Source organism: Dendrobates tinctorius, unplaced genomic scaffold (assembly GCF_039654945.1).
Source record: "Dendrobates tinctorius isolate UK_male_01 unplaced genomic scaffold, ASM3965494v1 ptg000063l, whole genome shotgun sequence".
Taxonomy (NCBI): domain Eukaryota; kingdom Metazoa; phylum Chordata; class Amphibia; order Anura; family Dendrobatidae; genus Dendrobates; species Dendrobates tinctorius.
Window position 1 is genome coordinate 3,981,510 of NW_027361731.1, and position 25,528 is coordinate 4,007,037.

At 42.4% G+C, this 25,528-nt stretch overlaps 1 protein-coding gene across 3 annotated transcripts in view; it reads right to left on the bottom strand.

Annotated features, from left to right (window-relative positions):
* Nucleotides 1-1,848: 1,848 nt before the first annotated feature.
* LOC141094145 (uncharacterized) overlaps nt 1,849-25,528 on the bottom strand; it is a 217,938-nt gene continuing 194,258 nt past the window's right edge. For 2 of the 3 annotated variants that reach the window (XM_073579889.1, XM_073579891.1), the window contains one exon: nt 1,849-4,476. In XM_073579889.1, the coding sequence (XP_073435990.1) occupies nt 2,951-4,476 (1,526 nt within the window). In that variant the 3' untranslated portion in view covers nt 1,849-2,950. The remainder of the gene's footprint in view (nt 4,477-25,528) is intronic. The other variant, XM_073579890.1, reaches the window with a different exon arrangement.

A 25,528-nucleotide genomic window follows, 5' to 3' on the forward strand; every position in this document is an offset into this window, starting at 1 on the left:
CAACAGTTTTCTTTGTGGACAGTTGTGGTAACTGAGGCCTATTATTCTTGTCATTTCTATGGTGTTATCGTCCTTCTGTAAAGCTGGAAATAACACAATTTATTACTGTGCCAACACAGACCACCCTCTGACACAGACTGTAGGGGGAGCCCAGTATCTCACAGGATAGGATTAGATACACAGCTCAGCAGTCAGTATCTCACACAGGATAGGATTAGATACACAGCTCAGCAGTCAGTATCACACAGGAGAGGATTAGATACACAGCTCAGCTCAGTATCACACAGGATAGGATTAGACACACAGCTCAGCAGTCAGTATCACACAGAAGAGGATTAGACACACAGCTCAGCAGTCAGTATCACACAGGATAGGATTAGATACACGGCTCAGCAGGCAGTATCACACAGGATAGGATTAGACACACAGCTCAGCAGTCAGTATCACACAGGATAGGATTAGACACACGGCTCAGCAGTCAGTATCACACAGGAGAGGATTACACACACAGCTCAGCACACAGTATCACACAGGATAGGATTAGATACACGGCTCAGCAGTCAGTATCTCACACAGGATAGGATTAGATACACAGCTCAGCAGTCAGTATCACACAGGAGAGGATTAGATACACAGCTCAGCACAGTATCACACAGGATAGGATTAGACACACAGCTCAGCAGTCAGTATCACACAGAAGAGGATTAGACACAAAGCTCAGCAGTCAGTATCACACAGGATAGGATTAGATACACGGCTCAGCAGTCAGTATCACATAGAAGAGGATTAGACACAAAGCTCAGCAGTCAGTATCACACAGGATAGGATTAGATACACAGCTCAGCAGTCAGTATCACATAGAAGAGGATTAGACACACAGCTCAGCAGTCAGTATCACACAGGATAGGATTAGATACACGGCTCAGCAGACAGTATCACACAGGAGAGGATTAGTTACACGGCTCAGCAGTCAGTATCACACAGGATAGGATTAGATGCACAGCTCAGCAGTCAGTATCACACAGGATAGGATTAGATGCACGGTTTTTATGAGCAATATAATCATTATAATTTGTTATAACTATCCACAGTTGGTTACTATGCCCAGGCGACGCCGGGCTCTTCAGCTAGTACTCAATAAATACGGTGCACTTAATCTCTTTTCTACCTTGATAGTGACACTGTCTTAGGATACATTTTACTCTATGATGGCACTTCTGCACATAGCCACTAGATGGAGCCACATTTGACATTTGCCTGAATTTTTATATCTACACATGGTTTACACACATTATATTTTCTTGTCTTAACTATATTTCACATTATAAGCTGTTTATTTGTAATTATTTGTATTTAAACATTAATTACCACTTCTGTTTCTGTAAAAACAATCCCCTTTAACCCCTTTCCGACATAGGGTGTAAATATATGCTTACGTTGGACTCCCTCCCTTTGATGTGTGTTCCGGCGCTGATCCCACATCTTTTCCAGCACATGATGGACAGGAAACCCCGCCCATCGGTGACCCTGTCACGTGATCACGGGTCAACAGTGGATTGGCATGACAAACAGAGGTCTCAAGCAGACATCTACGGTTGTCACTGCCAGATCCTATGAGCCCTGCCCGGTGGTCAGCAGTGAGCAACTCTGCTACATAAAGGTGATCAAATCATCGCCTCTATGTAGCAGAGCTGATCAAGTTATGGCAGCTTCTAGTCTCCATGGAGACCATTGAAGCATGCCTGCGAAGACCCGGCCACTAGCCGAAACTGCATGGACCAAGGATCTTCCTGCCGAACTCCCACTCTCCTTTTAATGTGGGCAAAACGCCACTCAGACAACACAGGGTGAGGGTAAAACTATGTCAATGCTTTATTGAACCACCAAACAGGCAGATAACACATAGAACAGTCCCAGCAAAATACCCAAGATGGTGCACATTACAGAGTCTCACCCTTCCGCGGACTCACCGGGATAACAGCAGCTATGACTTCAGAGCTCCCAGGGTCGTTACCCCACCTGTAGCACACATAGAGAGGAGGAAATGACAAGCGTAGGAAGATGACAACCCATTGAGTCCATACAAGGTACAAGACCAGTTGATCCGAGGATCAAAACCTGCCTTCTCCAAATGTATCCATGGTTCAACGATGGTCAATGGAGCAGATCTGTATTCTTCCAACCGAGATTGAAAACCTCTAGGTTGTTTCCTTTAGAATGATAGATCTGTGACCTTCATGATGGAGCCATGATGTAAAATGGCTGCAGTCCTGTCTCTGGTCCTTTGGATGTACGGATGTCTTGGCAGAATCTCTCTGGCTGTTTCTCTCTCTGTCTCTTTATACAGAGGCATGTAACCTATTTTTAGACTTAACAAGTGTCCCCCATTCAGTATTTACATAAAGGGTAAGAATGGAGATGAGATCAAGTAGCATTACTTGATTATTTACACTATTTGCATAGCTTTTCCCTCTCTGCTTTTGAACTCAACAAACTGGCTCCATAATACAATGCATAATCATCAAACATCACTAGTGATCAAGGATAAGCACAAAATAAAAGTCAATATTACCAGCTTACATAATATTAAATAGTCTCCTGATGAGTCATCTTTGGTGAGGATGATGAAACCCGTAGAAATGAGAGGCTTGGAGAGTCAGTGTGTATCCGTCACCTCACCCTACAAACTGAAATGTGGGGTATATGTTTTTTCTATTAGTCACCTTCTGACTAACCTTCAGGGGGTGAATTTTGGATATAGTTTTACATTTGGTATTAATAAAGTTTAGTTTTATCCTTTTGTCAGCAACCATGAGGAATGACAAGAGACAATCCTTTTAAGAAGATCCAATTTTGGTTAAAACTATTCCATCATTAAAAAAGGCTTCTCCCCTGTGTAACTTATCTGATGTTTATTAACAGTTGATTTCCAAGTAAAATATTTCCCACATTAAGAAAATGAAAAAGGCTTCTCTGTGTGACTGCTCTGATGTTTAACAAGAAGCACTTTCCGGGTAAAACATTTCCCACATTCTGAGCAGGAAAAAGGTTTCTCCCCTGTGTGAGTTCTCTGGTGAACAACAAGCGCTGATTTCCATTTAAAACATTTCTCACATTCTGAACATGAAAAAGGCTTCTCCTCTTTGTGAGTTCTCTGGTGCTTAATATAATCTGATCCACTGCTAAAACATTTCCCACATTCTGAACAGGAAAAAGGCTTCTCCCCTGTGTGATTTCTCTGGTGAATAACAAGCGCTGATTTCTGGTTAAAACATTTCTCACATTCTGAACATGAAAAAGGCTTCTCGCCTGTGTGATTTCTCTGGTGAATAACAAGTGCTGATTTACTGTTAAAACATTTCCCACATTCTGAACAAGAAAAAGGCTTCTCCTCTGTGTGGATTCTCTGGTGGTTAACACAATCTGATTTATAGCTAAAACATTTCCCACATTCTGAACAGGAAAAAGGCTTCTCTCCTGTGTGAGTTCTCTGGTGGTTAACACAAACTGATTTATTGCTAAAACATTTCCCACATTCTGAACAGGAAAAAGGCTTCTCTCCTGTGTGAGTCATTTGGTGTGTAACAAGATTCCCTTTCTTGTTAAAATATTTCCCACATTCTGAACAAGAAAAAAGTTTCTCCCCTGTGTGATTTCTCTGGTGGGTAACAAAACTTGATATATGTGCAAAATATTTCCCACATTCTGAACAGGAAAAAGGCTTCTCTCCTGTGTGAGTCATTTGGTGTGTAACAAGATTCCCTTTCTTGTTAAAATATTTCCCACATTCTGAACAGGAAAAAGGCTTCTCTCCTGTGTGAGTTCTCTGGTGACTAACAAGATGTGATTTCTGTTGAAAACATTTCCCACATTCTGAACAGGAAAATGGCTTCTCCCCTGTGTGAGTTCTCTGGTGAATAACAAGATGTGCTTTCTGGTTAAAACATTTCCCACATTCTGAACAGGAAAAAGGCTTCACTCCTGTGTGAGTTATTTGGTGTGTAACAAGATTCTGTTTATGGTTAAAACATTTTTCACATTCTGAACAAGAAAAAGGCTTCTCCCCTGTGTGAGCTCTCTGGTGCTTAACACAATCTGATTGATTGCTAAAATATTTCCCACATTCTGAACATGAAAAAGGCTTCTCTCCTGTGTGAGTTCTCTGGTGAATAACAAGATGTGCTTTCTGGTTAAAACATTTTCCACATTCTGAACATGAAAATGACTTCTTTGCTTTAGGAGCAGTTTGTTTTTTAATGCCTCTTTTGTGACTTTGATTTTCCTTAGTAGTCAGTAATGAGTCAGAAGATGGGACCTGTTCCATAGGATCAGATGACAGATCTTTGCTGTGAATGGATGATGGTATATCTGGAGTAACAGCAATCACTCCAGTTGTATCTTGTAGGATCTCAAGATCATCACATTTAAAATTTGAAGATGTCAGCTGTCCTTCTGTTCTCCTGGTACAGTCATCTGCTAAGATAAATAACAATTATTTTTTAATAAAATATCCTTGAGTTTTATATTTTTGAATATTTCTACTTAAACTGTTCATAAAAATGGGAAGCTCTGTAAAAAAACTTTATTTACCAAGACAATGACAGTTCACAGTCTAATAGAAAACCTTGCTGGATGAACCAGTAGTGTGTGGTGATCCCGATCCACTCCCCTGTCACATTTACTTTCCTTGCTTTGGCAACACTAAATGTATTTTGGTCCTGCCAATAAAGCCTATTTGAGTCCGAGTTCAACTGTTTGTTCATTCTGCCTCCCAAATATCAAATAAAAAGAAACCAATCAATGTTATGTAGGCAAAAATAATACCAATTCTCATCTCACAAAAAACAAGTCCCCACTCAGGTCCATCATCTGTCAATGGAAAAACAGAGGTTCCCACACTATTAGTGGCTGAAAGGCTGTTAAAAAGCAACAAGGTTTCTATAAACCGATCCAGCAAAATCCGCTCTCACTTCTGAGCCTTGCAGTGTGCTCACACAACATTTAGGATCCCTGTATTTAGCAATATTATAGTGAGATGAACCCACTTAATTTATGGTGTGTGTCTCCTGGAGCACAATCTGGGCACTATGTGTTGGGTGATAAAATGGCAAATGTGTAATTTTCACTCTCCAACATCCACTGCGTGTTAATTTCCAGAAAGTGGCTGTGGAGTCAAAATATTCAGTCCTCCTATAGATTATAACCCTGAGTGAATTAATTTATAAAATGGAATCACTTTATGGGGATTTCGACTATTCTGGTTTTCTGTCATTTAGTTATATTAGGGCTCCTGCATATGGTGTGTCCAATCTCATCTGGGATCTGTTCCTGGGGTCCAGCTGGAGTAATCTGCTTCCTACTTCAGCCAAATGGAATGTACCACACCCTACTAAAGCCCAAAGCATATGGCCGGAATCTGCCAGATACAGCGTTGTTCTCCTCTGGTTCAGTCCTCTGTGCTCAGCTATCGGCTTGTGTATTTGTCTCCTGTTGTGACCGTGGCCCGTTTACTGACTACTCTTGTGTCTTCTGATTCTGTATTCTGTCCTCACATAAGTGAGGCAGGACAATCCCACCACAATCAAACTATCAAACAGAATGAACAGGTAAAAAAAAAAAGACATAGAATAAAGAAATATGTTACATCCTCAACAACGTATGAACGAGGGGAGAACTCCAACAGTAAACCGGAGATGCACTCATTAACCCCCTTACTGCCATGTGACGTACTATCCCGTCCATGTGCCCTGGGACTTAATTCCCAGGGACGGGATAGTACGTCACAGCGATCAGCGGCGCCCACTTGGTGAGCGCCGCTGATCACGGCCGGGTATCAGCTGATTATCACAGCTGACACCCAGCACAATATGTCAGGGGCAGTCACGGACCGCCCCTGACACGTTAACCCCTTGCACACCGCGATCAAACACGATCGCGGTGTACCGGGGGTTAAAGGGAAGTATCGGCAGGGAGGGGGGCTCCCTCCATGCTTCCCTGAGCCCCCACAGCAGCGCAATGTGCAACTTTTGGGGTCCAATTTCTCCTGTTACCCTTAGGAAAATAAAAAATTGGGGGCAAAAATATCATTTTTGTGGAAAAAATATTTTTTTTATTTTCACGCCCGGGCGTTATAAACTTCTGTGAAGCCCTTGGGGGTTCAAAGTGCTCACCCCACATCTAGCTAAGTTCCTTAGGGGGTCTAGTTTCCAAAATGGGGTCATTTGTGGGGGGTTTCCACTGTTTAGGTACATTAGGGGCTCTCCAAAGGCAACGTGACACCCACAGACCATTCCATCAAAGTCTGCATTCCAAAACGTCACTACTTCCCTCCTGAGCCCCGACGTGTGCCCATACAGTAGTTTTCTCCCACATATGGGGTATCAGCGTACTCAGGACAAATTGGACAACTTTTGGGGTTCAATTTCTCCTGCTACCCTTGGTAAAATAAAAAAATTGGGGACTAAATGATCATGTTTGTGGAAAAAATACGATTTTTTTATTTTCATGCCCGGGCATTATAAGCTTCTGTGAAGCCCTTGTGGGTTCAAAGTTCTCACCACACATCTAGATAAGTTCCTTGGGGGGTCTAGTTTCCAAAATGGGGCACTTGTGGGGGGTTTCCACTGTTTAGGTACATCAGGGGCTCTCCAAACGTGACATGGCGTCCGATCTGAATTCCAGACAATTTTGCATTCAAAAAGTCAAACCTTGCTCCTTCCCTTCTGAGCTCTGCCATGCGCCGAAACAGTGGTCACCCCCCCACATATCAGGCATCAGCGTACTCAGGACAAATTGCACAATAACTTTTGCAGTCCAATTTCTCCTGTTACCCTTGGTAAAATAAAAAAAATTGAACCTGAAGTATTTTTTTTGTGAAAAAAAGTTAAATGTTCATTTTTTTTTTAAATATTCAAAAAAATTCTTGTGATGCACCTGAAGGGTTAATAAACTTCTTGAATGTGGTTTTGAGCACCTTAAGGGGTGCAGTTTTTAGAATGGTGTCACTTTTGGGTATTTTCTATCATATAGACCCCTCAAAGTGGCTTCAAATGTGATGTGGTCCGTAAAAATAAAATGGTGTTGCAAAAATGAGAAATCGTTGGTCAAATTTTATCCCTTATAACTTCCTAACAAAAAAAAAAATTTGGTTCCAAAATTGTGCTGATGTAAAGTAAACATGTGGGAAATGTTACTTATTAAGTTTTTTGTGTGCCGTATCTCTGTGATTTAAGGGCATAAAAATTAAAAGTTGGAAAATTGCAAAATTTTAAAAATTTTCGCCAAATTTCCATTTTTTTCACAAATAAACGCAAGTTATTTGAATGAAATTTTACCACTAACATGAAGTACAATATGTCACGAGAAAACAATGTCAGAATCACCGGGATCCATGGAAGCGTTTCAGAGTTATAACCTCATAAAGGGACAGTGGTCAGAATTGTAAAAATTGGCCCGGGAGTTAACGTGCAAACCACCCTTGGTAGTGAAGGGGTTAATGGTGGACCATTGGAGCTACTATGAGTCCTGACCAGAAGATTAGAGAGAATAACATTGCTCCCCATTTCAGGAGAGATTGTGCTGTAATCTGAATTTCTTAGGATCGAAAACAATATAATTTATGACATGGAGTGAATCCATGAAACCAGGGCTGGAGCCATGCCAACACATCTCCTGCAGGGGTGAATAAATGTATATTACAGTCATCAGCCACATACAGCTTAGAGATATATCATGGCACAGGTGTAATGTTTGTCCTGTAGTTTATCACAATCCTCCTTGAAATTAGTTTTAATACAAACTGAAAAGTCAGCAGGCCTGGATTGTTAATCTGCCCAGGCGGGCAGATGCTGGCTGGCAGCGGAGCTCCTGCTGCTGCTGTGACTTGTGCTGCTCACACTGCACATCACTGTGCTGTGAGGGAGTCCTGCCAGCCCGGCCAATGTCAGCAGCCAGCACTAGGTGAGTCTGCTCCCGCCTACTGCACTCCCAGAAAGTTTAGGAAAACTTTCCTAGATGCAGGGACAGAGATAAGTGATGGATGATGCCACCTGTGGTTCCAACCCTGGGTGCAGTGTGAACATGATGTGGGGAGGGGGGGTAAAGGGGGACTGCACATGATGATGTGGGGAGGGGGTTAAAGGGGGACTACACATGGTGATGTGGAGAGGGGGGTTAAAGAGGGACTACACATGAAGTGGGGGTTAAAAGAAACTGCAAAGCATGACATGAGGGTAAAGGGGACTGCACAGGATGAAGTGGGGGGAGAGGGACTGCAAATGATGAATTGAGAGAGTGTTAAGAGGGACAGCAATTGAATTGAAGGTGGGGGGTGGGGATAGCAAATGATGATCTGGAGAGAGAGCAAATAATGAATTTTGAGGGTGGGGGAGTAAATGATGTATTGAATGTGGGGGTAGAGCTGTTGATAATGAATAGAGGGTGGGAGTGAGAAGATATGACAATGAATTGGGGGAAGGGGCACATAAATATAATGAGTCGGGGGAGCGGGAGGTACATAGTGAGGGGCGTTGAGTATGCAGTGACTGATAATGAATTGGCGGAAAGAGTGCAGGTGCTAATTAATTTATATATTTATTAGGTTGGGAAAGTGGCTATGCATAGCTAGAAGGGGCTCAGTGACATATTATAATTTATATTTGGAATGGTGGGTTGCATAATAACCAATTATATATTAATGGTGGGTGCATATCTGTATTCAGATGTGTAGTGTAGAAGAAAGGAAAAAAGAGGGGAATGTGCTCTGGAAGCCGTGCTGTAGGTAACTGTGTTATTTTAAGCAGAGATGAGTCCTGGCTGGAAGATGTGATGGCGGTCTGCACTGCATGAAAAAGAAAAGCAAACATAAAGGACTTCAGCTAGAGACATCACTGGTGAGTCAGTGTGTTACCTGTACACTGACACTATACACTGTATATAGAGCTCCTGTTTATAATGTCACCAGTGATCACGGTATTACGTGTACACTGATACTGTATACTATGTACAGAGTTCCTGTGTATAATGTCACTAAGTATTGTTTTTTTTTTATTATTAATGTTCAGTTTTGTAGTATTCAGTCACTATGTGGTGGTAATATGTGGTCTGGTCATGGTGTGATGGTATTTGTCCCTTGTATGCTTTATTAATGATCATTTAAAAAAATGTATATGACTCATTCCCTTTAGAAAAATACATAAAAATATATTTATATTTAATAGGTTAGAGTAGAATAGGGTCAGCCAAAAAAGTCTACCGAGTCATGGTGGCGGCTTAAAAAGTCTTTTGGCCAGAACAAAAGCTGCTGGCTATGTATGTGGTCTGGTGATGGGAACTGTTAATATCTGATTGATGAGGATGTGGTGAAGTTGAATTTTTCCAAGAGTGAGCGGTGGGACTGTGGAAGGTTCGAAGACTGGAGGCGGAGCTGGGGTGGAGGCGGGGTGTAGTCTCAAGGAGGCCTGAAAATGTTGCCAGTATGTAGCACTGAAATTCCTAGTGGCAGTCCTGCTGCTCATTATCACTTTTACTGTCCTGCATACACAATGCACAGTACCACTCCTCCTGTACGGTATATATACACTGCTCAGTACCACTTTTCCTGTCCTGTATATATACACTGCACAGTACCACTCCTGTCCTGTATATATACACTGCACAGTACCACTCCTGTCGTGTTGTTGGAGAGGCGACATTGGTCTTTGGGAGGGTTAATATTGGTTTATTAAATTCAGGAATACTATGTTAACCCCTACATGACCCAGCCTATTTTGACCTTAATGACCTGGCCATTTTTTGCAATTCTGACCAGTGTCCCTTTATGAGGTAATAACTCAGGAACGCGTCAACGCATCCCAGCGATTCTGAGACTGTTTTTTCGTGACATATTGGGCTTCATGTTAGTGGTAAATTTAGGTCGATAATTTTTGCATTTATTTGTGAAAAAATCAGAAATTTGGCAAAAATTTTGAACATTTCGCAATTTTCAAATTTTGAATTGTTATTCTGTTAAACCAGAGAGGCATGTGACACAAAATAGTTACTAAATAAGATTTCCTACACGTCTACTTTACATCAGCACAATTTTGGAAACAAATTTTTTTTTTGTTAGGAAGTTATAAGGGTTAAAATTTGACCAGCGATTTCTCATTTTTACAACAAAATTTACAAAACAATTTTTTTTTTTAGGGACCACCTCACATTTGAAGTCACTTTGAGGGGTCTATATGGCAGAAAATACCCAAAAGTGACACCATTCTAAAAACTGCACCCCTCAAGCTACTCAAAACTACATTCTAGAAGATTATTAACCCTTCAGGTGCTTCACAGGAACTAAAGTAACGTGGAAGGAAAATATGGACATTTTAATTTTTCCAACACAAATTTTTTTTAGCATCATTTTTATCATTTTCACATGGGCAACAGGATAAAATGGATCCTAAAATTTGTTGGGCAATTTCTCCTGAGTACACCGATACCTCATATGTGGTCATAAACCACTGTTTGGGCGCACGGCAGGGCTCAGAAGGGAAGGAGCACATTTGACTTTTTGAATGGAAAATATGCTGGAATATTTAGCGCTTGCCATGTCGCGTTTGGAGAGCCCCTGTGCGCCTAAACATTGGAGCTCCCCAACAAGTAACCCCATTTTGGAAGCTAGACCCCCCAAGGAACTTATCTAGATGCATAGTGATCACTTTGAACCCCTTGGTGCTTCACAAATTAATCCGTAAAAAAACAAAAAAAGTACTTTTTTTTTACAAAAATTATCTTTTAGCCTCAGTTTTTTCATTTTCACATGGGCAACAGGATAAAATGGATACTAAAATGTGTTGGGCAATTTCTCCTGAGTACACCAATACCTCATATGTGGTCATAAACCACTGTTTGGGTGCACGGCAGGGTCCGGAAGGAATGGAGCACCATTTGACGTTTTGAATGGAAAATTAGCTCCAATCGTTAGCTGACATCATGTCGCGTTTGGAGAGTCCCTGTGTGCCTAAACATTGGAGCTCCCCCACAAGTGACCCCATTTTGGAAACTAGACCCCTTAAGGAACTTATCTAGATGTGTAGTGAGCACTTTGAACCCCCAAGTGCTTCACAAAAGATTATAACGTAGAGCAGTGAAAATAAAAAATATTTTTTTTTCCTCAAAAATGATTTTTTAGCACGCAATTTTTTATTTTTACAAGGGCTACAGGAGAAATTGGACCCCAAAAGTTGTTGTACAGTTTGTCCTGAGTATGCTGGTACCCCATATGTGGGTAACAGGAGAAAATGGACCACAAAGGTTGTTGTCCAGTTTGTCCTGAGTACGCTGGTACCCAATATGTGAGGGGGAACCACTGTTTGGGTGCACGGCAGGGCTCAGAAGGTAAGGAGCACCATTTGACTTTTTGAAATGAAAATTAGCTCCAATCGTTAGCGGACACCATGTCGTGTTTGGAGATCCTCTGTGTGCCTAAACTTTGGAGCTCCCCCACAAATGACCTCATTTTGGAAACTAGACCCCCTAAGGAACTATCTAGATGCATAGTGAGCACTTTGAACCCCCAGGTGCTTCACAGAAGTTTATAACGCAGAGCCGTTAAAATAAAAAATATTTTTTTTTCCTAAAAAAAAATATTTTTTAGTCCACAATTTTTTATTTTCACAAGGGTTACAGGAGAAATTGGACCCCAAAAATTGTTGTACAGTTTGTCCTGAGTATGCTGGTACCCCATATGTGGGGGGAACCACTGTTTGGGTACACGTCGAGGCTCAGCAGGGAAGTAGTGACATTTTGAAATGCTGACTTTGATGGCATGGTCTGCGGGCGTCATGTTACATTTACAGAGCCCCTGTGTGCCTAAACAGTAGAAACCCCCAACATGTGACCTCATTTTGGAAACTATACCCCCCAAGGAACTTATCTAGGTGCATAGTGAGCACCTTGAACCCCCAAGTGCTTCACAGACGTTTATAACGCAGAGCTGTGAAAATAAAAATAATTTTTTTTCCTCAAAATAAATGATTTTTAGCACGCAATTTTTTTTTCACAAGGGTAACAGGATAAATTGGACCCCAAAAGTTGTTGTACAGTTTGTCCCGAGTACACTGGTACCCCATATGTGGGGGGGAACCACTGTTTGGGCACACGTCGGGGCTCGGAAGGGAAGTAGTGACATTTTGAAATGCTCACTTTGATGGCATGGTCTGCGGGTGTCATGTTACATTTGCAGAGCCCCTGTGTGCCTAAACAGTGGAAACCCCCCACAAGTGACCCCATTTTGGAAACTAGACCCCCGAGGAACATATCTAGATGTGTGGTGAGCACCTTGAACCCCCAAATGCTTCACAGAAGTTTATAACGTAGAGCCGTAAAAATAAGAAAATCATTTTTTTTTCCTAAAATATAAATGATTTTAGCCCCCAATTTTTTTTTTCACAAGGGTAACAGGATAAATTCGACCCCAAAGGTTGTTGTCCAGTTTGTCCTGAGTACGCTGATACCCCATATGTGGGGGATGACCACTGTATGGGCACACGTCAGGGCTCGGAAGGGAAGTAGTGACATTTTGAAATGCTCACTTTGATGGAATGGTCTGCGGGCATCATGTTACATTTGCAGAGCCCATGATGTACCTAAACTGAGGAAACCCCCCACAAGTGACCCCATTTTGGAAACTAGACCCCATAAGGAACTTGCCTAGATGTGTGGTGAGCACCTTGAACCCCCAAGTGCGTCACAGAAGATTATAACGCAGAGCCATGAAAATAAAAAATCATTTTTTTCCTCAAAAAATGATTTTTTAGCTTGCAATTTTTTATTTTCACAAGGGTAACAGGAGAAATTGGACCCCAAAAGTTGCTGTCCAGTTTATTCTGAGTACGCTGGTACCCCATATGTGGGGAGGAACCATTGTTTGGGCACACGTCAGGGCTCAGAATGGAAGTAGTGACGTTTTGAAATGCAGACTTTGATGGAATAGTCTGCGGTCGTCATTACATTTGCAGAGCCCCTGATGTGCCTAAACAGTGGAAACCCCCCACAAGTGACCCCATTTTGGAAGCAAGACCTTCCAAGGAACTTATGTAGATGTGTTGTGAGCACTTTGAACCCCCAAGTGCTTCACAGAAGTTTATAATGCAGAGACGTGAAAATGAAAAAAACATTTTTTTTCCACAAAAATAATTTTTGAGCCCCCAATTTTTTATTTTCCCAAGGGTAACAGGAGAAATTAGTCCCCAAAAGTTGTTGTGCAATTTTTCCCGAGTACGCTGATACCCCATATGTTGGGGTAAACCACTGTTTGGGCACACGTCGGGGCTTGGAAGGGAGGGAGCACCGTTTGACTTTTTGAACGCAAAATTGGCTGGAATCAATGGTTGCACCATGTCGCGTTTGGAGACCCCCTGATGTGCCTAAACAGTGGAAACCCCACAATTCTAATTTCAACCCTACCCCAACACAGCCCTAACCCCAACACATCCCTAACCCCAACCCTAACCATAACCCTAACCCCAACACACCCCTAACCCTAATTCCAACCCTAACCACAAGCCTAACCCTAATTCCAACCCTAACCCTAGTTCCAACCCTAACCCTAATTCCAACCCTAACCCTCTTTCCAACCCTAACCCTCTTTCCAACCCTAACCCTTGTTCCAACCCTAACCCAAACCCTCTTTCCAACCCTAACCCTCTCTCCAACCCTAATGGAAAAATAAAAATAAAAATGTTTTCTTTATTTTATTAGTTGTGCCTACCTATGGGGGTGATAATCGGGGGGTTTATTTACTTTTTATTTCATTTTGATCACTGTGAGAGTGATCAAAATGAAAGAATGGAATCTGCAGCCGGCAGATTCGGGCGGGTGCACTGCGCATGCGCCCACCATTTTCCAAGATGGCGGCGCCCACGATGCGGACCCGCGGGACGTGAGCGACAGGGGGACTCAGGAGGTACCAGGGGTGGTGAGGGGGGGATCGGAAGCTGGCGGGGAGCGGAGGGAATGGGAGGGGGGGCAGATGATGACAGCGGCAGCAGATCGCCGCTGTCATTCAGTGGCAGGGGGGCGATCGCCGGTGGGGGGGTTGGATCGGTGTCTCCAGTCATGTCCGATGCTACAGCAGCATCGGCCATGGCTGGATTGTAATATTTCAGCAATTTTCATTGATGAACTATTACTATCGCTCTGATTGACTGTTTCACTTTTAACAGTCAATCAGAGCGATCGTAGCCACGTGGGGGCGAAGCTATGCCCCCCTGTGGTGAATTACAAAGCCCCCTGTATCTGCGGGTCAGGTGACCTTTCATTGACCCCGGTCACCCGACCTGCAGGGGGGCTTTGAAGTCATGACACAGGGTATGCGTCATGGGTCGGATTGGCACCGACTTTCATGACGCATACGCTGTCACAGATCAGGAACCAGTTAAAATAAGAAATACAGTATTTTTCGGACTATAAGACGCACTTTTTTCCTTCCAAAAAATGGGTGGTGTGTCTTATAGTCCAGATGTACTGGCTCTGGCTGTGGTGGTGAGGTGGGGGAGCAGCACAGGCGGAGCAGTGGGTCACAGAGGCAGGAGCCTGTTGTGAGTTCATTTTCCCCTTCACCGTTGATGTCTGATGAACTCCCTCTGCTGGTGAAGAGAGGTAGTGAAACTGATTGGGATGGGAAGAACCTGTCATCTGAACAGGCGGAGTGTGATTGGACACCCGGAATCTCTGAGTGGATATAAGGCAGCCGACGCCCTGCAGGGTTGCTGGTGATCCTTTCTGCTCTGAGCTCTTGCATCCAGTTTAGTTCCTGTCTACTAAAAGCTAAGCTTTTGCTCTGCTATTTTTCCATGAGATTTTGTCTGTTTACTTAGTGTTTGTGTTCAGCCTGCCCTGGTTGGGACGGGCTGAACTCCATTTTTGTCTCTGATCAGTTGATCTCTTTGCTCTATCTTCAGAATATACCTGAGTGCTGATATAGTGATTTCGAAGTCTAGTGACTTCAGGGCCTTTTCTATCAGACGTGTTGGACATTATTTTTGGCAGGATTTTTGCGGATTGCAGCCAGCATCTTTTCTGTCCTTTCCTATTTACTTAGTTGGGCCCCATCGTTTGCTCAGCCTGTCTTTCTGTCTGTGTTTGTGTTTTCATCTGTTTTTCACCGACAATACATGTTGGGGGCTGTCTATTGCTTTGGGGTCTGCTCTGGAGCAGTTTAGGTTTCCCCTTTCTTTCTTTCGGCTTATTTAGCTCTCCGGCTGTGAACGAGGGGTCTAGGGCACCGTAGGAACCCCCCATGGCTACTGTTAGTTGCGGTGAATAGGATCAGGGGTCTGCAATCCGATAGCTACCAACCTCTCCGGTTTTCTGGACTTAGCTTGTATTTTTGTTTTTTCCTCCTTCAGTGACTCATTCATAACAGAATCACCAGCCATACTGCAGATTCTAGGGTACTCAATAGCAGGAAAGAATTGTAAAAAAAAAAAAAAAAGTGTCAGAATTTTTTTTTTGTGTATATTTTTTCCTCTATGTGTCTGAGGCCGTAGGGGGAATTTTTTTCTCAATGGAGATGAAGCAATTGTCTGATCGCGTGGAGCAGCTCACTGCTGAAGTGCGGGGAATTTCCGCCTATCTTGCTCATTCACATGCTGCTGAACCAAAGATCCCTACTCCTGATGTGTTTTTTGGGGATCGGTCTAAATTTTTGAATTTTAAGAATTATTGTAAATAATTTTTTGCCTTGAAGCCTAACTCATCGGGGAGCTCCGCGCAGCAGGTTAAAATTGTCATCTCTTTGCTGCGCGGCGATCCCCAGGATTGGGCGTTTTCTTTGAAACCTGATGATCCTATTCTAACTAATGTGAACGCATTTTTTCAAGCCTTGGGGTTGTTGTATGATGAACCTAATGCTATTGATCAGGCTGAAAAGGCCCTGTTGGCATTGAGCCAGGGTCAGGATTCTGCAGAGTTGTACTGTCAAAAATTCCGAAAGTGGGCAGTCCTTACTACCTGGAATGATGGTGCCTTGGCAGCTCTCTTTCGGAAGGGTTTGTCAGAAACCGTAAAAGATACTACGGTGGGATTTCCTGTTCCCTCTGGTCTTGACGATTCTATGTCATTAGCCATTCAGGTTGATCGGCGTTTGCGTGAACGCAAAACTGCACGAGAGGTGTTGCCACCTGTTGAACAAATGTCTGAACCTATGCAATGTGATAGAGTTTTGTCTAGGGCGCAACGTCAGGAGTTCATAAGGCGTAATAAGCTGTGTTTTTTCTGTGGAGATGCCTCGCATATTATTTCTGTCTGCCCTAAACGAGAGAAACGTTTTGCACACACATTTGCTGTGGGTGGTGTTCAACCTAAGTTTCTTCTGGCAATTACTCTGATCTGCTCCCTGTCCACATTTTCCGCTAAGGCTTTTGTGGATTCGGAAGCAGCTCTGAACCTGATGGACTTGGATTTTGCTAAACGTTGTGGATTTCCTATGACACCTCTGCGGACGCCTATCCCTTTGAGGGGTATTGATGCTACTCCTTTGGCGAAGAACAAACCTCAGTTTTGGACCCAGGTGGTAATGCGGGTCGCCCCAGACCATCAAGAAAATTGCAGATTTTTGGTGTTGCATAATTTGCATGATACCATTGTTCTGGGGTTTCCCTGGTTGCAAATCCATAATCCAGTTTTGAATTGGAAATCTGTGTCTGTGGTGAGTTGGGGTTGTCAGTGTGCCCTTAGTGATACTCCTGTTTTCTCCACCTCTCCCCAGTCGCATGATGTTCCTGACTATTTGGCTGATTTTTATGATGTATTTAGTGAGAATGAGTCTGCGTCTTTGCCTCCTCATAGGAGTTATGAGCCCTGGGTGTAAATTTCCCAAGGGTCGACTTTTCAATTTATCTGTACCCGAGCACGAGGCTATGCGATCCTATATTAAGGAGTCATTGGAGAAGGGTCATATTAGACCATCCTCTTCACCCTTAGGTGCTGGGTTTTTTTTCGTGGCCAAGAAAGATGGTTCATTAAGGCCTTGCATTGACTATCGTTCCCTCAACAAAATTACTGTTAAATATCAGTATCCGTTACCCCTGATTTCTGATCTATTCTCCAGAGTTAAAGGTGCTTGCTGGTTTACCAAGCTTGACCTCGGGGGGGCGTATAATCTTATTCGCATTAAGCATGGGGATGAATGGAAGACGGCATTTAATACTCCGGAGAGACATTTTGAGTACCTGGTGAATCCTTTTGGGCTCACTAATGCCCCTCCTACTTCCAGTGCTTCATGACTGATATTTTCCGAGACTTTGTGGATAAATTTTTGATCATCTATCTGGATGATATTTTGATCTTTTCCAAGGATTGGGACTCTCATGTGGAGCATGTTCGGACTGTGTTCCGGATTTTGAGGGAGAATTCCCTGTATGTCAAGGGATCGAAATGCCTTTTTTGGTGTACAGAGGATTTCATTTTTGGGATTTATTTTGTCTCCGTCAACTATTGAAATGGACCCGGCCAAGGTACAGGACATTTATGATTGGGTTCAGCCCACTTCTTTGAAGGCCCTCCAGAAGTTTTTGGGTTTTGCTAATTTTTATCGTAAATTTATAGCTAATTTTTATAGTATTGCCAAACCATTGACTGATTTGACTAAGAAGGGTGCTGATGTGCTGAATTGGTCTCCGGAGGCTGTTTCTTCCTTTCAGGAGCTGAAGCGAAGGTTCACTTCTGCTCCGGTTTTGCGGCAACCTGATGTCTCACTCCCATTTCAGGTAGAGGTGGACGCTTCTGAGATTGGTGCAGGAGCTGTTTTGTCCCAAAAAGATCCTGGAACATCTAAAATGAATACCTGTGCTTTCTTTTCCCGAAAGTTCTCCCCATCCGAACGTAACTATGATGTGGGGAATCGGGAACTGTTAGCCATGAAATGGGCATTTGAGGAGTGGAGACATTGGTTGGAGGGAGCTAAACATCAAGTCGTGGTCCTTACTGACCACAAGAATTTGATTTACCTGGAGTCGGCCAAACGCTTGAATCCTAGACAGGCTAGGTGGGCCTTGTTTTTCACACGTTTTGATTTTGTGGTCTCTTTTCTTCCGGGCACTAAGAATGTCAAGGCAGACGCCCTCTCTAGGAGTTTCTTTGCTGATTCTCCTGTTGTGACCAAGCCTGCTACCATCTTAGGTGAGGGGGTAGTTCTTTCTGCCATCTCGCCCGATTTGAGACGTGCTCTGGAAGAGTTTCAGGAGGACAAACCTGAGCGTTGTCCCATTGGAAAATTGTATGTTCCTGACCAGTGGAGGAAGAGAGTGATGTCTGAAGTTCATTGCTCTGCATTGGCTGGTCATCCAGGTATTTTTGGTACTAGAGATTTGGTGAGTCGGTCTTTTTGGTGGCCCGCCTTGTCTCGTGCAGTCCTGTCTAAACCTTGTTCTCGTTCTAGTGGGTTGTTGATGCCTTTGCCGGTGCCCAGGAGGCCATGGACCTATATTTCAATGGATTTTATCTCTGATATGCCTGTCTCGCAGAGAATGACTGTTATTTGGGTGATTTGTGATAGATTCTCTAAGATGGTCCATCTTGTACCACTCCCTAAGTTGCCATCTTCCTCAGAGTTGGTGCCCTTGTTTTTGCAACAGGTGGTTCGCTTGCACGGGATTCCTGAGAACATTGTATCTGACAGAGGAGTTCAGTTTGTGTCTAGATTTTGGAGGACTTTCTGTTCCAAGCTGGGAATTCAGTTGTCCTTCTCCTCTGCGTTTCACCCTCAGACCAATGGGCAGACAGAGAGAACAAACCAGACTTTGGAGTCGTATTTGAGATGTTTTATTTCTGCTGATCAGGATGATTGTGTTTCATTTTTGCCCTTGGCTGAATTTGCTTCAAATAATAGAGCTAGTTCTGCCACTTTGATGTCACCTTTTTTTTGTAACTTTGGGTTTCATCCTCGATTCTCTTCAGGGCAGGTGGAGTCTTCTGCCTGCCCAGGTGTTGACACTGTGGTGGAGAGAATGCACCAGATCTGGGACCAAGTGGTGGATAAGTTGTCTCTCTCCCAGGAAAAGGCCCAACGGTTTTCCAACCGGCATAGGACCATTGGTCCCCAGTTTAAGGTGGGTGATATGGTTTGGTTGTCATCAAAGAATATCTCTATGAAGGTGTTATAATAATTGTAATAAAGTCCTTTTATGTGCATGTATATATGTGTATATATATGTATCTATATACATATGTGTATGTGTGTGAGTATATACGGTACATACACATGATTGCATAAGCCATTTATTTTTGCTTAAGACTTTGAAACTCTTTTCAGCTGACTGTATTGTAAAGACATGGGTGTTACCTTTGGGTGTTACTTTTTGTGAACGTTAGCTGGCTTTCCTTATCTTGAGTGACTACTCTGGTAGCGCAGATAAGGATAGCCCAATGCTAAGCAAATTGTATTTACTATTCTGCAAACGCAATATGTTTCAACACCCTTTGGGTTTTGCTATTTAAACTCTTAAGAATACGTATTGAGTTAGACAGAGGACGGCCCACACCTGGTGTGGCCGTCATTCTCTCTCCATGCCGGCATGACCAAATAAAGAAACATCTTACTTATTCAGGTCTGGACGATTTCTAATTGGAAGACAAAAAATCCCTGACATTTTGGTGCGTTGGCCGGGAATCCAACACCTTTCCCTCACCGGTGAGTACTGTAAACCGTGCACGGGGGAGTCTGGAACTCCTTAAGTCCTCCGCCTTGACATTAGGTGTCACCAGGGGCATTAATCAGTTATCCAGGTCTGAGGGAAAGTGACGGATTTCGTATAGTCTAAGGATCTCTGGGAATCGTCTGTATCTGAATACAGGTAAGAACATTTAATAATTTTCATTATATTCGGTAACCTTGTTAATCCAGTATGAATGTTATTCTTGGAATTGAATGGGAACTGTGATTGTAGACTTTTCCAATTGGGGTTTGTGAGAGGCTCCTGTAAAGTTGGAAGTTTACATGCAATTGGAGTTATAAGAACTCCTGTAAATTGCTAAGCTCCATAGTGTATGGGGTTTGTTTGTTCTTGTAAAATATTCCGAAGTATAATAGTAATCTTTATTTTTTTTATTTTTATTTTTGAATGGGATGAATGTTATTTTAGGAATTGAATAGGGAACTGGTAGACTTTTCCAATTGGGGTTAGTGAGAGGCTCCTGTATGTTGGAGGTTTACATGCAATTGGAGTTATAATAACTCCTGTAAGTTGCGAAGCTCCATAGATTTGGGGTTTGCTTGTTCTTTTAAGATATTCCTCTGAATAACAATAATCTTTATTTTTTATTTTTATTTTTGAATGGGTACAAAGCCAGTGTGAGAAGGCTACTGTGGAATAAAAACTGTGTGCACGTTAAATTGATCTAGATGGGAGATTCTCGGTAGATTAACCCCTTAATGACAGCCAATATGTCTTTTTACTGACCTGAGATTTAAGAGAATATCATCCCCACACAGGTGACGATCCAGCAGCTGTCGGCTGTCTACTATAGCACTATAGCTGACAACTTGCTGTATCCTGCTATACCACTTTGCAATAATTCCTGAAAATCACCTGATGGGTTAATAAACTACCTGACAGAGGTTTTCAATATGTCAGGGGGTGCTGTTCTTTTAAAAATGGGCTACTAAGGGGTTAAGGAATCCGGTATAAGATGAATTTTTGCCGGTATTGTTTTGTCTTCTGTACTTTGTTGAATGTTGTTTTCTGTTAAGTGTGCTGTTTTGTCTGTCTTTTACAATTACATAGAACTAAAACGCCATAAATATATGTTTTATGTTACACATGAGACTCCTTGAATGTTATCTTGAGTGAATGTATGAGGGTTGAAATAAAATCCTGACTGTATGAGGGAGTCCAGTAGGTGTGGTCAACAGTCATGTGTGGACTGGAGACAAATCATAGGTTATTATAGTGGTATAAATCACCTAGGTACACGCCACCTGATCCCTATAGAGAATATTCTATGTTGTTTTGTTGTATGTTTTTCTTTTAATAACACAGAGTGACTGAACCCTCCTCGTTTAAAAAGTGGACGCAAAGTCAGATTTGTGGCGGTCAAATGGGACCTTATCACGATTACTGAGGAGTTAGTAGAGTCTGCGCCGGTGGTGCTCTGAATACCTGATTTTAAGAACGGGAACATCTCTGGATATAAAGAGGCGGTGTCGTTAGACTTTATCTCAGCACTTCAGGAATAGGAGTACGAGGGAACTTTACTCTCTTGTCTTATGTCTCTGTGTACGTGTGTATGTCCAGTCCCTAACTGTGGAAGCTGTTGTACGTTGTGTGTTTGTACTGTTACACTGGTCAGAAGTCCCTGTGAGCATATTTATCTTGTTCATATGAGTGACCACATTTATCATCGTGACCCCATTCCTTGGGGACCGTTCACGTTTGTTACACTGTGCTGTCATACTAGGCCCCTACAGGCCATTATATTGGACAGAGGTGGCAGGTTATAGAGATACAAGCTGGTAAATATCTAGGACATAGTGTAATCAGTGAGGATTATTTAGATCCTGGATATTAGTAGCAGTAATTGTATTGTTGCTGTTGTTTTTTTATCTTCTTGTTGACTTATGAATTTCACTGATATTTGTCAAACTTCTTATAAGTGGGTATAAATCCATTGTGCTCCAGGGTTTATATTGTGTATAGTCCTTATTTTGTTGTTTGTCTTTTTCTTGTGTATAAGAATTTTACGTAACATCCTTACAGGACGTAGGCCCACAGATATATTTTAAAGTCTTGTCCTCATTGTAAGGCAGGATTGTTATTGTCCATTTCATCTGATGGCTGGAAAGTTATTAAGATTGTATCAAGAGGGTATCCCTGGGATGAAACTGGATATGGTCCTTTCTCATCAGGTACCCAGAGAGAACAGTCTTCAGATCAAATGTGCAATGTGTCCTTATTGGTAACTTATAGGCCTAACTCTTATAGATTATAACAAATAGAAAGTAAAAATTGTATATCGCCGACATTGTCTTTTTAGTCTTGAAAACTAGGAGAAGGCACCACCCAGAGCAAACAGTCCTGAGGTGGGGAGATAAGTTGTTAACATGAGCATTGTTGTGGAATGTGGTTGTGGTTTTGAGATAAGAAGGGGACACTAGGAGACCCTGAATGTGTCTTTTGACAGATGGGTTGTATTTTATGATAAACTTGGTTTCATAAAATGTGAACATTTGGTACAAGAAATGTGTAATGAGAGGAGATCTTTAATTTGGCTAAAGTAGAAATACATTTATAAAACACTATTTCCAGAAGTAACTCTCCTTGGGGGAAGCCATGAGGTCACTTTTCTTGTTGATTCAGGAGCCACTAGAACCTTAGTACATCCAGAAGAGATACCGACTATTGGACTGTCTGCTGCCTGCATAGTGGTAAAAGAAGCAAGTGGTAAGACACAGAGAGCCATTGTCTACGCCTGTGGAGACACCGGGCCCTCGGCACAGGTAAAAGTGCAATTACACAAATTATATCAGGGATATGATGCAAGCCCTGAGCCTGGGAATAATTCCTACTGCTGCCGGACTATAGGTGACATCCATGGCTGAGACAATGGTGCTCCAGGGGTATGGAGAATCTAGATATTATGACAGTCTAGATCTAAACACTGCAGGACCATCCTTTATTACTGAGTCCTTCATCAAGGAAGCAATAGATAAAGGTATACAAATGTAGATGTTCTCACACCTGAAGAACTACACTGCACCATGTACTACAGGTATTTCAAGGGGTCCTGATGTAAAATATGAGAATTTCCATGCTCTAGATTGTTCTTTGCACACCATATACTGGAATTATAAAGGGAACTGTATTGCCAGTTGTAAACTGTCAGAACAAATTAAATTGTTGTTTTTTTGCTTTTTAGAGGTTCTGTGCCACATGTTTCCCTCTCCAGATGTAAAAGTAGAACATGGAAATTCCTTGGTGATTTTGTTGAAGAGTGTAAGGAAAGTAACAATGGGAGGATTTGGGTGATGGCTTATTTTACAATGCCAGACTGCAGGCATATTCACAAGTACTAAAGTGGAACACCATTTCTAAACCCAGTGTCCACCTGCAGGGAGGCAGGGGAACGAGTGAGAAATGCTGATCCTTTACTAGAATTAGAGGAAGAATTGACCACGTACCCAGCATCTTTGTGGTCCTCATGACCTGCAGATGTGGGATTGATAATAAGGGTGATTATATCCTGTCCAGCTCACCTTGTAACACATACTTGTTTCCAGTAGGGAGGGCGCCCCCATCTGTAAACGAGGCTGTGATAACAAGAGCCCCCACAGTGCCAGACCCCCATACTCTGCTGAATGACTGGAGGCCGGAACATAAGGTCTTTACAGTGATGTCAGTAATGTCTTCTTCAGCATCCTGGTACATCCAGAGAGCCAGGTTTGGTTTGTATTCACATATAAGGGGAGCAGGTATACAGTCACCGGAATCCCACAAGGGTACTGTGAATTACCTACTATTGTTTTCTAGGTAAAATCGGCTAACCTAGCTCAATGTGAGTCACCAGAAGGGAGCCAGATGCTCTTATATGTGGATGACATGCTATTGGCATTAAAAAAAAAAAAAAAAAAATTGGTAGCAAAAGGGGTTATCTTTAAAGATGACCTATATGTATAAACTGCCCATTAACCTCCTAAGATATGTCACAGTAGTGAGCCATGGCATAAGCTATGTCTCAACAGGAGGGATGGTAGAGATCATATCTTATGTATTTATGATGTATGGCTTTACTAACTATTAAAATTTTTTGTTTAATCTGCATTACTTGTGCAAAAATAATTCCTAAGGGAATCTGAGACCAGAGAGAGGACAATGTCCTCATCCTGAATACCTATTCCAACACATTTGTATGGATTTTATTGAACAAGTGTGAGGGAAAAAGTGCGGCCTTGTTATTATGGATGCTTTCAGCAGGTGGATTGAAGCTGTCCACCCTGATGCATTAATGGTACCGAAGGCCCTTCTAAAGGAAGTCATACCCAGATTTGGGGTTCCAGAAAATATATAGTAAACTAAGTAATGTTATTATTACCTAAAACATTGTCAATTGAGTTGGGAAACCACTGTGCCTGTCATCCTCAGTCAGCTGGACTGGTTGAGAGACACAGTGGGATCTTGAAAAATAGGTTGACAAAGACCATGCAGGAAGCAGGAAAAATTGGTTGTACTGTTTCCTATTGGTTGTACTAAATATGTATGTCACACGGACATCGGTAGTGCTGACAGCCTTTGAAGTCATATACGGGAGACCTTTTTTGTTACCTCAGCTAAAATCCTTTAGAAGGGTAGATGAGGAAGCTGACTATACATTAGCAGAATATATGGCTAAGATATTAACTCACAAAGAAGTTTCTACTCGTAGTTATGTTCCAGGAAACCCACTAACAAAACCTGAGATCGTGAAACCTGCAGACTGGGTCCTTGTGAAGGTGATAAAGAAGAGACACCAGCACCATCCTAAGTGGGAAGGTCCTTACCAAGTCCTGTGGACTTCTCCTGCTGCGGTCAAGATTGCTGAGCGCAGCTCCTAGATCCATCTCTCATACTGTAAACTTGTCAGACAGGTAGGGACAGAGTAGGATCTGACTTGCTTGTCAAAGTCCAGCTACAAAGGGAGGTTTTCCACAAGGGAAAGCTTGTCTCAAACTGGTGAAGTCTCCCATTCATCCCCCTAACCGGACAAGACGGTCAGATCTAGGATGTGTACATCAGGGTTAGTCACATGTATATTCTTCGTGACCATAGTGATGGGAGATTGGAGGGTAATAGACCCAGCAGGAGAGGAAAGTCCAGGGTGGTAGAATGGTTTCAGATATAGGACTTTAAATCTTACTTTTGAAATCGGGCAGGAGGCCGCCATGTTAGTGGATGTCTGTCTGTTGTATAAATGATACAGAGATAGGGAACAAGCTGTGAAACTAGCTGAGTCTGATAAGTATGTTTGTGTTATGAGCTCTAATAGCAGAGGGGATGAATGTGTGTGACTGACGTAAAGCAGCATGAACAATTGTAGCCCTAGAGTATAGGTATAAGCCTTATGGCTACATAGATTTAAAGCCTGAATCTCCATTAGGAAAAAGGAGATCCCCTTACACAAATAAGAATAATTGTAATCAGCTACTGAGAACTTTTAAAAAAAAAACCCTAAGATGAGGGATCAAAGGTTAGAAGAGCTGATCTATCGGGAACAGACCCAATAGGACATTTCTACATAGAAGTTCAGAATAATAGCATACATAGACCCAAGGAAGGTATGCCAGAGAGAACCATAACAGAGTCTATAGGGCTCATAGTTGGATTGTCTAACCTAACTTATGAAGATAAACTAGCTCTAGAGAGAGGCTGTGAGAAGAAAGAATGGTTAGAATGGCTTAAATACACTGCAGAAAGCTTAAAAAATTAAGTTATATAGTAAAACCTATGTCCCCTCAGAAAGTGAAGGAAAATGTAAAATGTTATCATTTTTATATCCTCCACTTGAGAAACCAGATATC